Source organism: Stenella coeruleoalba (genome assembly GCF_951394435.1).
Source record: "Stenella coeruleoalba genome assembly, chromosome: 10".
In the NCBI taxonomy this organism is placed as follows: Eukaryota; Metazoa; Chordata; class Mammalia; order Artiodactyla; family Delphinidae; genus Stenella; species Stenella coeruleoalba.
This window is the reverse complement of record NC_137156.1, coordinates 66,786,746-66,799,255: the sequence shown is the minus strand read 5'-3', so window position 1 is coordinate 66,799,255 and position 12,510 is coordinate 66,786,746. Positions and strand designations below refer to the sequence as shown.

The 12,510-nt window shown below is 59.7% G+C and overlaps 2 protein-coding genes across 6 annotated transcripts; one reads left to right on the top strand and one right to left on the bottom strand.

The window, feature by feature from the left end:
* Positions 1-408: 408 nt before the first annotated feature.
* UBA7 (ubiquitin like modifier activating enzyme 7) lies at positions 409-11,585 on the top strand. 5 transcript variants are annotated; one of them, XM_079934052.1, is made up of 24 exons: positions 409-603; positions 688-856; positions 956-1,090; positions 1,200-1,306; positions 1,624-1,714; positions 1,815-1,950; positions 2,151-2,248; positions 2,342-2,488; positions 2,903-3,085; positions 3,267-3,374; positions 3,531-3,611; positions 3,689-3,844; positions 3,938-4,103; positions 4,183-4,388; positions 4,487-4,551; positions 4,643-4,826; positions 4,900-4,974; positions 5,229-5,412; positions 5,940-6,022; positions 6,304-6,390; positions 6,482-6,673; positions 8,237-8,329; positions 8,405-8,505; positions 8,963-9,169. In XM_079934052.1, the coding sequence occupies exons 1-24, from the start codon at positions 548-550 to the stop codon at positions 9,090-9,092; spliced, it is 3,033 nt and encodes a 1,010-aa protein (XP_079790178.1). In that variant the 5' UTR covers positions 409-547; the 3' UTR covers positions 9,093-9,169. The 5 variants fall into 5 exon arrangements, with proteins under 5 accessions (XP_079790178.1, XP_079790177.1, XP_079790176.1 ...); XM_079934051.1 differs by lacking the exon at positions 8,963-9,169 and adding an exon at positions 11,421-11,585 and having other exon boundaries at positions 3,689-4,103; XM_079934050.1 differs by having other exon boundaries at positions 3,689-4,103.
* Positions 9,361-11,111, bottom strand: INKA1 (inka box actin regulator 1). Its single transcript, XM_079934015.1, has 2 exons — positions 10,938-11,111; positions 9,361-10,193 (listed from the first exon to the last, which is right to left on the bottom strand). The coding sequence occupies exons 1-2, from the start codon at positions 10,986-10,988 to the stop codon at positions 9,393-9,395; spliced, it is 852 nt and encodes a 283-aa protein (XP_079790141.1). The 5' UTR covers positions 10,989-11,111; the 3' UTR covers positions 9,361-9,392.
* Positions 11,586-12,510: the final 925 nt, after the last annotated feature.

Genomic DNA, 12,510 nt, shown 5'->3' with positions numbered 1-12,510 from the left:
GATGGGACTGGCTCTGCCCTCTAGGGTCTCTAAGTCTCTGTGTGTGGTTAGGAGACCAGGTGAGTGCTCAGGACAAGGGAGTTCCCACTGGTACTCTGTGGGCAGGAAGCCCATCCAGGCAGGGGCCCCTGAGGGGGATAGGGGCCTGAGGTTCAGGACATCTAGGGAGCTACAGGAGACCGCATGGATCCCTCCTATGGCCCTGCCCCCTCCCTCAAGAGAAATACCTGCTCTCCCAGAGGGGGAACAGATCCAGGAATTCTGTCTTACCTTACCAGTGCCCTAGAGCTGCCAGAACTCTTCCTTGCCTGGCTAGGCTGTGCTGGACAGGCTGGAGGCAGGACCAGGAGCCTGCTCAGTCTAGTTTCACTTTCACTTTTGCTTTCGCCCCGAAATGACAGAGGAACCAGGAAGAAAGCTGTGACTAGCAGTGTCCTTCACTCCTTAGCCTTAGTGCCTGTTTGCACTGGCTCCTGCCGGCACTACCTGCCACGCAGAGACCCTATCTGTAAGCGCTGCAGCCTGTTTTCCGGCCCCAGGCCTCAGGATGGATGTCTTGGAGACCTCCAAGTTGCTGGATGAAGAGCTATACTCGCGGCAGCTGTGAGGCCCGAGGTGGGGAGGAGAGCGGGGTGGCCTTCTGACTTCTGATCTCCAATCGCCTGCCCTCTTACTTCCCACCCACAGGTATGTGCTGGGCTTGCCAGCCATGCAGAGGATTCAGAGAGCCAAGGTGCTACTGTCAGGCCTGCAGGGCGTGGGGGCTGAGGTGGCCAAAAACCTGGTCCTGATGGGCGTGGGCAGCCTCACTCTTCATGATCCCCACCCTACCTGTTGGTCTGACCTGTCTGCCCAGGTGAGGGTCCTGGGGGGCTATGGGTTTCCAGACCATAGCCCTTGGGGAGAGGGCCCAAGAGAAAACTCCTTGCTAAAGCCAGACTGGGTCTCTCTTTAGTTCTTCCTCTCAGAGCAGGACTTGGGAAGGAGCAGGGCTGAGGCATCTCAAGAACTTCTGGCTAAGCTCAATGGAGCTGTTCAGGTGTGCATCCACACAGGTGACATCACCGAGGACCTGCTGCTGGACTTCCAGGTGCCCTCCCAGCCCTACTCTCCAGGCCAGCCCAGTGTCCCCCTCCAGCCTTTAGCAGCAGGGTGGGCTTGAAGTGGTTCTGGCCCTGCTGATCATGAGGTCCACCCAGGTGGTGGTGCTGACTGCCTCGGAGCTACAGGAGCAGCTGAAGGTGGGCACCATCTGCCATAAACACGGAGTCTGCTTTTTGGTGGCTGACACCCGAGGCCTCGTGGGGTGAGATGGCTTACCTAGCCTGCCACATCACAGGCAGCAACTGGTCCCAGTGCTGTCCCCAGCTCCAGGCTTGCTCCAGATCCCCTCCACCCAACCTCAGGCCTGTCCCGGCATCCCCTCTTGATTATACAGTCCCCAGTCCCATTTGTGTGCTTCCTCTACCCCAGCCTCCAGACTTGATCCAGTAAATCCTTCAAGCCTCTCCCAGCATTCTTTTCCCGATTCCTCTGGGCTTGCCCTAGTGTACGTCACCCTTCACCACAAATGTGGCAGTTAACAACTGAGCCATCTCAGTGACCCCTCCCACCCCACCACAGGCAGTTGTTCTGTGACTTTGGTGAGGACTTCACTGTGCAGGACCCTACAGAGGCAGAACCCTTGGTGGCTGCCATCCAGCACATCTCCCAGGTGGGTGCTAATGTGGGGGGTGCTCACCTACTAAGGAGGGGCTGCCAGAGCCTGTGGAAAGCAGGGACAGGCAGCCCTGAGCAAGCCACCTCTTATCCAGGGCTCCCCTGGCATTCTCACTCTGAGAGAAGAGGCTGATGCCCACCGCTTCAACAATGGGGATTTGGTGACTTTCTCAGGCATTGAGGGCATGGTGGAGCTCAACGGCTGTGCTCCTCGGCCTCTCCACGTGCAGAGTTAAGTCAACCCCACTCCAACTCCAGGCTCAGTGCCCAGGTCCCCACTGGGGGTGGACACAGCCTGGTCCTTGGAGATAAGTTCTCCCTTCCCCTTCCTCAGGGTGGAGCGACATCAAGAATGTAGATGCAAGACAGGATGGGGTGTGGGGAACTACTCAGGTTCAGAGGGCATACTGACCAGGCTCAATCTCCCCCAGGAGATGGGACCTTGGAGATTGGGGACACAACAACTTTCTCTCATTACTTGCGTGGTGGGGCTGTCACTGAGGTCAAGAGACCCAAGACTGTGAGCCACGTGAGTTCAAGTGCATCTGAGGTTGGGGAGCTTGGGCACCTCGAGGGACCCACAGTGTTCTGGACATGAATGTGAACCGAGTGCCCCCTGCAGGAGCCCCTGGACACAGCCCTGTTTCAGCCCCGTGTTGTGGCCCAGAGTCCCCAGGAAGTTCACCGTGCCCACTGCCTGCATCAGGCCTTCCATGCACTGCACAAGTTTCAGCAGCTCCATGGCCGCCCTCCTAAGCCCTGGGATCCTGTGAGTGGCCCCGATGCCCCTCCCTCCAGCCTCTGTCTTAACGGGGCCTCACCTACCAGGAAGCAACAATGACTGTCTTACAGATCCAAGACTGAATCCAGAAGCAGTTCCCCGCTCATATAAAGGAGATGGTACACAGTATCTGTAGACCAGAGGCTGGGTCCATGAAAGGGCCAAGCACAAAGCCTGGGGACCCATGCTACTCCTAACCCCTAAGATCTGGCCTGGAAGGTGCCTCCAGGTTGGGGAAGCCTCCAGGGCCATTGTCTGGCACCGGGCATCCACTAGTGGGACCCTCCCACTCAGTCTTCTGCTTCCTCTTCTGTGGAACAGGGTGGATGGCTGCCTGAAGGTTTCAAATGGGGAGTGGAGCTCAAGCTGGGGCTGCTTTACCGACGGAGTTCTACCCGATAGGTTGATGCAGAGATGGTGGTGGACCTAGCCCAGGCCCTGGAATCACTGAAGGGGACAGAAGGAGAGCCTTTGGAAGAGCAGCTGGATAAGGCTCTGGTGCGGAGAGTTGCCCTGAGCAGTGCTGGTGGCTTGAGCCCCATGGCAGCTGTGCTGGGTGCAGTGGCTGCTCAGGAAGTGCTGAAGGTGGGTACAGGTAGAGGCAGGGCGGGGCTGGGAAGGGTGCAGAGGTCGGTGTGGGTGCCACAGGGTGCCCAACACCAGATAGTGACCCTGGGGGTTTCACCAACCTGGGTGCAGCCCTCAGCCAGGATCTGAGGGGATTAGGAGGTGGGAAGAGTCCCCAGACTGAAGTGCTGACTTCTAGGCAGTCTCCAAGAAGTTTATGCCCCTGGACCAGTGGCTGTACTTTGATGCCCTTGATTGCCTTCCAGAAGATGAGGAGCCCTTTCCCAATCCTGAGGACTATGCACCGGTGAGAACCTGGGGTAGGGGTGCAAGCCTTATCCAAACTCAGGACTGGGGGGAAAGAGGAAGCACGGTCCCGAGATCCTGACCTGGAAAACTGGGTGCAGGAGGGAGATGCAGCACAGGCCAGTGGCCATCACTGACCCCTGTCTGTGTCCCCTAGAGAGACTGCCGCCATGACGGGCAAATTGCAGTGTTTGGGGCTGGTTTTCAGGAGAAGCTGAGCCACCAGCGCTACCTCCTGGTGAGCTATGTCGTGAGGTTGGGAGTATGTGGAAGGGCAAGTCCTGGCCCTCTGGCTAAGGTTGCTCCTGCTGGCAGGTGGGTGCTGGCGCTATCGGCTGTGAGCTGCTCAAAGGCTTTGCCCTAGTGGGCCTGGGTGCTGGCGGCAGTGGGGGCGTGACTGTTGCTGACATGGACCATGTGGAGCGCTCCAACCTCAGCCGGCAGTTTCTCTTCAGGCCTCAGGACTTTGGTGTGAGTGCTGACCTAGCCCCACACCCGTGTCCTGGACTGTCCTCCCACAATGCGACCCTTCCCCCACCCAACGTCTTCCTGCTTTCTTCTCAGAGGCCAAAGGCGGAGGTGGCTGCAGAGGCCGCTCGCCGCCTGAACTCAGACTTGCAGGTGACCCCGCTCACCTACCAGCTGGATCTTACTACAGAGCACATCTATGGGGACAACTTCTTCTCCAGTGTGGATGGCGTGGCTGCTGCCCTGGACAGTTTCCAGGCCCGTGAGTGCTCAAGCCTAGAACTCACCCTTTGTCTGAGGCTGTGCCAGCCCCACTTCTGACCCTCTGCCCCCTTCGCTAGGGCGCTATGTGGCTGCTCGCTGCACCCACTATCTGAAGCCACTACTGGAGGCGGGCACAAAGGGCACCTTGGGCAGTGCTTGTGTGTTCATACCACACGTGACTGAGGACTACAGAGCCCCCGCCTCCGCTGCAGCTTCTGAGGATGCCTCCTACCCTGTCTGCACCGTGCGGCACTTCCCCAGCACAACCGAGCACACCTTGCAGGTGAGAAGAACCCCAGAGACTCCTACCCACCTGGCTCAGTCCTCAGCTGCAGACCCCTTTGCCAACCGGCACCTCATGGTTCCTCCCTCCCCTCACAGTGGGCCCGGGATGAGTTTGAAGGACTTTTCCATCTGTCTGCCGAGACCGTCAACTGCCACCAACAGTAAGACCGCCAACAAGGGTGAATGGGAGTCCAGGCTCCCTAACACCAAGAGGCTTAGGGCTTAGCCTCAGACCTTCTCCTCTGTCCGCAGGGCACTCACGTCTCTGGCACACTTGGATGAGTCACAGGTGCTGACCGTGCAGCAGGTGGTGCTGGGTGTCCTGAGACAGCGTCCACAGACCTGGCGAGACTGCGTGCTTTGGGCCCTTGGCCAGTGGCAACTCTGCTTCCATTATGGCATCACACAGCTGCTGAGCCGCTTCCCACCCGACAAAGTGGGTGGCTAGGGGTCAGGAGGCTGAGGGCTCAGGGTGGCCCGACTGAGCCCAGCAGCCTCCATTTCCCTAGGTGCTAGAGAATGGAACTCTTTTCTGGTCGGGTCCCAAACAGTGTCCCCGGCCCTTGGAGTTTGACGCCAGCCAAGTGAGTGGAGTCCCTTGGCGGCCCTGAGATGGGAATATGGCCCCTCAGAGCGGAGATGGGCACCTCTATATTTTGTAGAGATGCACAGATGCTGAGAGGGAGAGAGCCATGTTTGTGCACATGTGGGTGTCCAAATGGGAGGCAGAAGCAGGCACTCAAAACAGATCCACAAATGGGCGGTGACCCCCACCCCATGCACCCACACAAGCTCGCTCAAGCCCATGCAGCCACCCATGCTCTTGGTCTCATTGCAGGACACGCATCTCCTCTACGTGCTGGCGGCTGCCAACCTGTATGCCCAGATGCATGGGCTGCCTGGCTCACGGGACCAGACTGCGCTCAGGCGACTGCTGAAGTTGCTGCCATTGCCTGACCCCCAGGACTTAGCCCCCATTTTTTCTAGTGACCTGGAGCTGGCTTCGGCTTATGCTGAGTTTGGTGAGGTCCCTGACCCTGGCCCCCCGTGCTGTCACCCAAAGGCCTGACCCTCCTCAGCCTGTGCTGCAGAAAGAAGACAGGGTCTGGGGGCCCTGAAGCCAACTCAATACCTCTCAGGCCCTCTGACCTTGCTTCTCTGTAGCCTTGGGTTCATCCTCTGGCCCCTCAGTAGGTCCTCTCCCTGCTGCCTACCCCACCCCCACCCCACCCCCATTCCTTTGGCAGACTCTCAGCCAAAGAAAACAAAAACAAAAAACAAACAAAAAAACACAAACCGTGGGAGCAACTAGCTGTGGCCCCCAGATGAGAACAGGGTCACATAGGTGTGCATGGGCGCACACACACACACATACACACACACAAGTGAGGGCTGGGGCTGCTAGACAGGAGACTGCACCATCCATCAAGGGGTCTCCCTGAAAGTGGTAAGTGATAGGCTTGGCAGGGACCAAGGATAGGCAGCAGGCTCCAGAGGAGCGCAGGACATGGGGACTAAGGACTGCCCCAACACCCCCTTCTCCTGACAGGCCCTGAGCAGTCGAAGCAACTGCATGAAGCCCTGGAAATCTGGACTGTGGGCCCTCCCCTGGAACCCTTGACATTTGAGAAGGTGGGAGCCCAAGTGGGGGTGAAGGGCCGGGCTAGAGAGGTTGTTGGGGAAGGTCAAGAGCTAAGAAGGTAGCTTTGAAGCCCCTTGGCCTGAGTTTTCCTCCCAGAAGGACCCCAGAAGCAGCTCAGCTTCCCCGAGCTTCAGCCTCCTTATCTGTTAAGTGGGGAGATATAAGCATCCACCCCACCGAATTGCGTGAAGAGCTGTGCAGTGGCACAGGGTCGGCCGAGGTGAGGGGCACTGGGACAATGCTAATTACTACTGTGCCTTGGGCCTCACAGGACAATGATTTCCATGTGGATTTTGTGGCGGCAGCGGCGAGCCTGCGAGCTCAGAATTATGGGATCCCACCAGCCGACCGCACCAAGGTACCCTGCCCCTTGGGGCTCAGGCCTGGAGGTGGGGGTCAAACCCTAGCCTTATGCCTTGGGCCCAGACCAAATCTCCTGTCCTTGGCAGACGAAGCGAATTGTGGGCCAGATTACCCCAGCCATTGCCACTACTACGGCAGCTGTGGCTGGCCTGGTGGGCCTGGAGCTGTATAAGGTGGTGGGCAGCCCACGGCCCCGCAGTGCCTTTCGCCACAGCTACCTGAACCTGGCTGAAAACTACTTTAGCCGCTGGGTACCTCACGCCCCAGCCATCCAGAAGGTGAGCCCTTGACACCCCACCCATACCAGACCTGAGTTTTCCCTGCACCTACCCAAACAGGCCCTACTTCAGCTTCAGGCTCTGATCAGGACCCAGACTCTGGGGGAGTCATCAAGACTCCCTCCAGTCGCCTCCCTGCTGCAAAGCCAGGCTGGGACCTGTCAGACACAGGAAGCAGCCGTCAGCCACCCCCACCCCCCAACAGTCAGGGTCTGGGGGAGCTGCAGCTTTAACTCATTAGTGGAGCCAGACATCCCCCGCAGTTCCCTCCTTCCCAGAAGTGCCCCTGAGGGGGAGAGGGGACTAGGGCCCTAGCCCCAAACAGAGCCTAATATCGGCCTGCAAAGCATGGGGATCCTGGCCCGCCCCCTCGACCTGAGTTAAAGGGCACTGAGCTCACCACCACGGGTGTGGGGTGTGCAGCCCTGTGGGGATGTGTGCATTCATGTCACAGGTGTGAGTGCACACTGGTCTGGGCATCCCTGGCCCTGTGGTGTGTGGGCATGGAGGGAGCATGCTTGCACATCTGTGTGCCAGATGGGACTGCAGGGCTCTTTCACAATGTGGGCTTGCGTGTGTGTGCATGTGAGTACACATGTGGGCTTGTGTACATGTGTGTTCCTTCAAGTGTAGGGCTATGAATGCCCCTGGCTGTGTGCCCAGGCTCTGCAATAGTTGGCATTTCCTTAGGGCAGAGGAGAGGGTACAGAGAGAATTCCCTCACCACGGGAGAGGGGAGAGGTCATGGGCCAGCACTGGGCTTTTGCTGAGCAGCCCTGGGGTCCCTCAGGGCACAGCACACAGAGCCCCTTTGTGAGGGGCCCCTCCTCTAGCTAGAACACAAGCTGCCTTTGTCCATGGAGGAGGGGGAGGGGAAGGGTCCCCCATCTCACCTCTGGCCTCGTCTCAGCTTGACCCCACTGTGTTTTCTGGGGAGCTGGCAGAACTCTTCCTGTCTTGGTGCCTGGCTGCCTGCCACCCTTATGCCCTCAGCTCTGGGTACCAGAACCCCAAGACTCCAGAAATAAGGAAGGAACAAAGGGACAGGAAGAGGAGTCCTCTGTGGACTGTGTTCCTGCTAGAGTCACTGTGCCTCTTGCCATGTGTCCATGAGTAGTCCAAGGCCCTGGTGGTAAAGGATTAGGGGACAGGATTTACCCCACCCCCAGCATCCAGCCTTGCATTTGAGGAACAAGCAGTTTTATCAGAGACTGCAGCAGCCCTGCTCCCGCTTCCTCAGGAAGCATTGCTCCCCCCAACAACACACACACACACACACACACACACACACACACACACACACACACGACTGTGTGATGGATCGCCTGTTTCCCTCTGTGGGGGCCCCGTATCCCCATTTCCTGTGCTGGCCCCAGCATGGGCGGGGAGGGTGTTGAGATTCTGGGCCCAGATCCCACCTTCCACCCCCACCCACTGGCTTCTCCTTCCTGCCTCTAGTCCAGCTCCTCCCCTAGGAAAGGGGCCATAAGCTATTGGTAACTGGGGTAGGGGGAGGGTGTGTGTGTAAGAAGCTTCTCACTCCTCCCCACTACCGCCCCCCAGTTCCATCACTGGAAGTGGACCTGTTGGGACCGCCTGGAAGTGCCTGCTGGGCAGCCCGAGAGGACCCTGGAGTCACTGCTGGCCCATGTCCAGGTGTGCCCCATTCCTGCCCTTCCCCCAGGCCTGGCCCAGCCTGGCCCAGCTGGAACCTAACCTGTCTCTCTCTAGAAACTAAATGGGCTGAGGGTGAGGATGCTGCTGCACGGGAAGGCCCTACTCTACTCGGCAGGATGGTCTCCTGAAAAGCAGGACCAGCACCTGTCCCGCAGGTGAGCCCACACCTGGCTTTAACCTCATTCTGTCCCTGGAGGTTGGAGGTGGGGGACAAGCAGCCTTTCCTCTTCCCAATCCCATTTGGGCCCCTCACACCTTCCTGAAGTTTTCTTTTGCCAAATGGAGCCAGCAAATGGGCTGGGGGCGGGGTGAGGGCCAAGAGCCTGAGGAGGGGCCTCTAGGAGCTGCCTGCTTGGCCAGCCCCACCAGCTCACGCCCTGCTCAGCTCCCCTTTCACGGCCCACTCCCAGAGGACTCACAGCTTCCTGCCTCCTGCCCACCCCGCCAGCCGCTCTTAAAATAGTTTCAGATGTTTCCTGTCTTGGGCTGCTCCTGCTCCTGGCTTGGGCTCCTTATGGCCCGCCAACACCCTATAGTCCATGCCAGGACACTCTCTGCCTGCCACTGCTCACCTACCCAATCTCCCCACCCCTCTTCCCCCCATGCCACCAGGGTGACGGATCTGGTGCTGGAGGTGACACGCCAGGTGCCTAAGCCTGGGCAGCGGGTGCTGGTATTGGAGCTCAGCTATGAGGGTGAGAAGGAGGACGTTACCTTCCCACCCTTGCACTACAAGCTGTGACAAGGCAGCAGCCCCACCACCCAGTTCTGTTGAGCCATGCATCCCAAGCCTACAGTAGGCGCTTAATAAATGCTTGTTGAAGGAAGGTGTAAGTGGACAGGATGGATGATGGAACACGGGGCAGACACATGGGGTGTGACACGGACATGACAGGGAGCCCTGCAGGGAGGGAAAAGGCTCTTTAGATTCGCCTGCCTGAGTTGTGCCTTGCAGGACTGGGGCTGCCTCCTGGAGCCTCAGGGGTATGGAACCAGGACAGTGCAGAGAAAGGCCTTTATTGTCCCAGGCTGGAGGGCAGGGTCAGAGGTAGCTGACAACATCATTGCAGATGATGGGCTGGCGACTGCGGCAACTCATGAGGGCTGCAAAGCGTGAGACATCTGCAGGCAGTTCGGGTTCCGGGCGAGGTGGGCATGACAGTCGCTTTCCTGCCACTGCTGCCCGGCGTGCCCTGGCCAGCTGGCGCCGCAGCTGCTCAGAGAGGCCAAGCAGGAACTGGGGGGGCCGAGCACGGGCACGGGGCCCACCCCCATTGTCCCCCTCACCTGCTGCCTCGGGCAGCTCCATCCAGTTGTGCACCAAGTCAGCAAAACAGTTGTCTCCCAGCACCAGGGGCTGGCGACTACGACCTCTGCTAAGTAGGGCTGCTGTCCAGTCCTCAGCTTCCAGCCCCTGCCAGTGCTCCAGGCAGGCGTCTGGGGTGGACTTGGGCCGTGGTCGGTGGGCAGGTGGTACACTGGCCGCAGGAGCTCTGCCAGGCAGGGGGATGCCACTGGCCGAGAGGCGCTGTCTACGGGGGGGCCATGCTGAGGGTGCTGGATGCTGGAGTACAGGCAGCTCTTCCTCTCTCCATGTGCTGCCTGACACCTCTGAGAAGCCAGAGTCCCAGTCTAGGGCATGCTCCCTGGGGCCTCCCAAGGCTGCACCCCTGTCTCCTGTCACCACAGCTTCTTCCTCCTCTTCCTCCACACCACAGGCTGAGTCCTCTTCCAAGGCATCTGAGGCCCTGAGCCGGTGCTTGAGCCGCATGCCTGGGCCAGGTTTGGGGGGTTCTGGAAGGGGGCCAGGCATTGGGGGTGAGTCTGTGTCCCGGCCACACAGCTGTGGAAGAAGAGAGGGCAGAAGTCGAAGGAGCAGTGCTTGTCACCCCTGTCTGCCTGGTCAGGCCAATTCCAAAACAGAAGGCCCAGGAGGGCTGGATTGGCCTGCAGGCCTAGGCAGCAAAGCCTCTAGTGGGCACAGGGCCGGCATGGGGCGTTGGCACACGAAGCTCGTGTGGCTCCCATCGGCCGACCTGGTGGCAGTCCGGCAGGCTGCAGCACGCAGCGCCGGGCAAGTCGGTACCCGCCACCAGGGCGGGAGGCAGGGTTGCGGGCCTGCATTGGGAAATAAGTCCTGCTCAGGGCTGGGGGGGGCATCCTGTGACTCTTGAGGGATTCAGCTCCCCAAAGCCCGCAGCGTCTTTCAGAGAAGAATAGAGCACCTGCCAGGTGGGGTATAGAGGACAGAGGTACAGGCCAGCCTGGAATAGGGGGCATCCATAGCAGCGCCACACCTCTTTAGTCCCTCACAGCCCCCTGCTCCGCCCCACAAGAAGTTTCTCCCACCAACTTCCTCCGCCGCGCCGGCAGCACGGCCAGCTGGGCGGCTGTTACTTGATGCCCAGCACAGCTTCCAACCGTCCGAAACCCGACGCGGGCCATCTGGGTCATCTGCGTCGCCCCGCCCCCATCCTGTCTTGGATGGGCACTCGGGAGAGCCCCCCACCCGAGTGCCGTTCGGGCAGGAAGGCAGCCGAGCACCCCACACACGTCCTCACAAGCCACACCCGCTCCCAAGCCTCACCAGTTCCCAGCGGAGCTGGCCCAGGAAACTGTCAAGCCGAGCACTGTGCATGCCCGTTCCGGAGCCCCCGCCAGGTCTGCCAGTTCCTCTTCGAACTCCAGCCAGAGGGATGCGGAGAGGGCCCCGCGGGCCGTCCAGCGGCGCCCTTACCCTCCGCCTGGCTCCGCGGCTCCTCCCTCTCCCTAGCTCCCGCCGTCGCTGCCGCCCCAACATCTGGCAGCCCCGGCCCCGCCCCTAGCGCCGCAGCCAATGGGGCTGGGGCGGGGCTGATGTGGCCCTGCCCCCCGGACTCTGCCGGGTGGGTGAGCCGGACACCCACTACCAACTCCACAGCAGCTCTGGGGGGAGGGGCGGGACTATAGCTGGAAGCTGGGCCGCGTCCGGCCCCTGACTACCCGGGCCGTTGAGCTGACTCCGGGTTCGCTGCATGACCCAGGACAAGTCGCTGCCTTGCGGTAGCCTCAGCTTCCCCATTTTTCCCAGGATAGAGTTGTGGTCCCTCCCGCGCGGGTTCCCCGGCTGCGCCCTTGGGCGGGCAGAGCGCCCCCAATCGTCGGATTCGGCACTGATGTGGCCCACTCGCGGTTCGACCCACTGAATCCGCTCCTGTAGCCGGCCTTGACAGTCCCTGGAAGTCATGGGAGGGGTCCGGCCCCTCAGAGGACTCCGGGAACGCCGAACCTCTTTGCAGCACCGGGGAGGAGCCTCGGCCAAGGCCCAGACCCCGCCCTATCTGCCCCTCATCTCGGCCTAGCTAAGCAGGGCTGCCCTCTAGTGGGCAGCGCCTGGTTAGCTGCGATTCCCGCGGCGACACTCCCATCCCCTCTGCCCCAGACCACATGCGGGCTGAGTACAAGGGGCTACGGCGGGGCTCTCTGACCCACCTTCCCTGAGCCCGCTCCATAGTCGGAGGCTAGGTTCAAGGACACAGACTAACTGGAGACAAACTAGACAAGTCTGTAGACAGAAAAATACCAGGGAATGAGGGCAACGGGCCAGGTTGGGAGAGGGGACTCTCAGAGGAGGTGGCATTCTGTATGGGATCTGGATGAGCCATCAAGGGGAGATCAAGAAGAGGGGCATTCTAGGTGGTGGGATCAGCCAGGTACAGGCCCTGAGAGGACAGGAGCTAGACAGGACATAACATAAAGAAGACTTAGATATCTCTGATGGTGGTAGTTGGGGGAGTGAAGAGGTCAGCAAAACCAGGCTCCTAGCAGTCTTAGAAAGGAATAAGGGGTTTTGTTCTTGGTGTGATGGGGAGCAATGGGGGCTTTTGAGCATCACCTGGGCTGCAAAGAAAGGGGTCCCTTGGGGGAATGTTTTGGAGTTAAAAATCAAGCCTTGCTGATGCATGAGTATGGGAAGAGAAAGAGAAGCATGAAGCATGACTCCTAGATTTCTGGCCTGAACAACTGATTGGATGGAATGGCCATGAATCAATCCAAGCAAGACTGGAGAAGAGTGGGCTTGGAGACGAAAATCAAATGATCATTTGTGGACATGTGACCCTTAAGATGCCTGTTAGGCATCTAAGAGGAGATGCGGGGTCAGCCACTGGGTGTGTGACTCT

Bases quoted from the DNA above. Each gene is read 5' to 3' on its own strand.
- UBA7 (XM_079934050.1), top strand. From the start codon at position 548: ATGGATGTCTTGGAGACCTCCAAGTTGCTGGATGAAGAGCTATACTCG. The intron at 4,975-5,228 runs GTGAGTGGAGTC...GTCTCATTGCAG, and splicing joins TGGAGTTTGACGCCAGCCAA to GACACGCATCTCCTCTACGT. The intron at 6,391-6,481 runs GTACCCTGCCCC...TGTCCTTGGCAG, and splicing joins CACCAGCCGACCGCACCAAG to ACGAAGCGAATTGTGGGCCA.
- INKA1 (XM_079934015.1), bottom strand. From the start codon at position 10,988: ATGCACAGTGCTCGGCTTGACAGTTTCCTGGGCCAGCTCCGCTGGGAA. The intron at 10,194-10,937 runs GTGAGGCTTGGG...CTTCTTCCACAG, and splicing joins GCCAGCTCCGCTGGGAACTG to CTGTGTGGCCGGGACACAGA.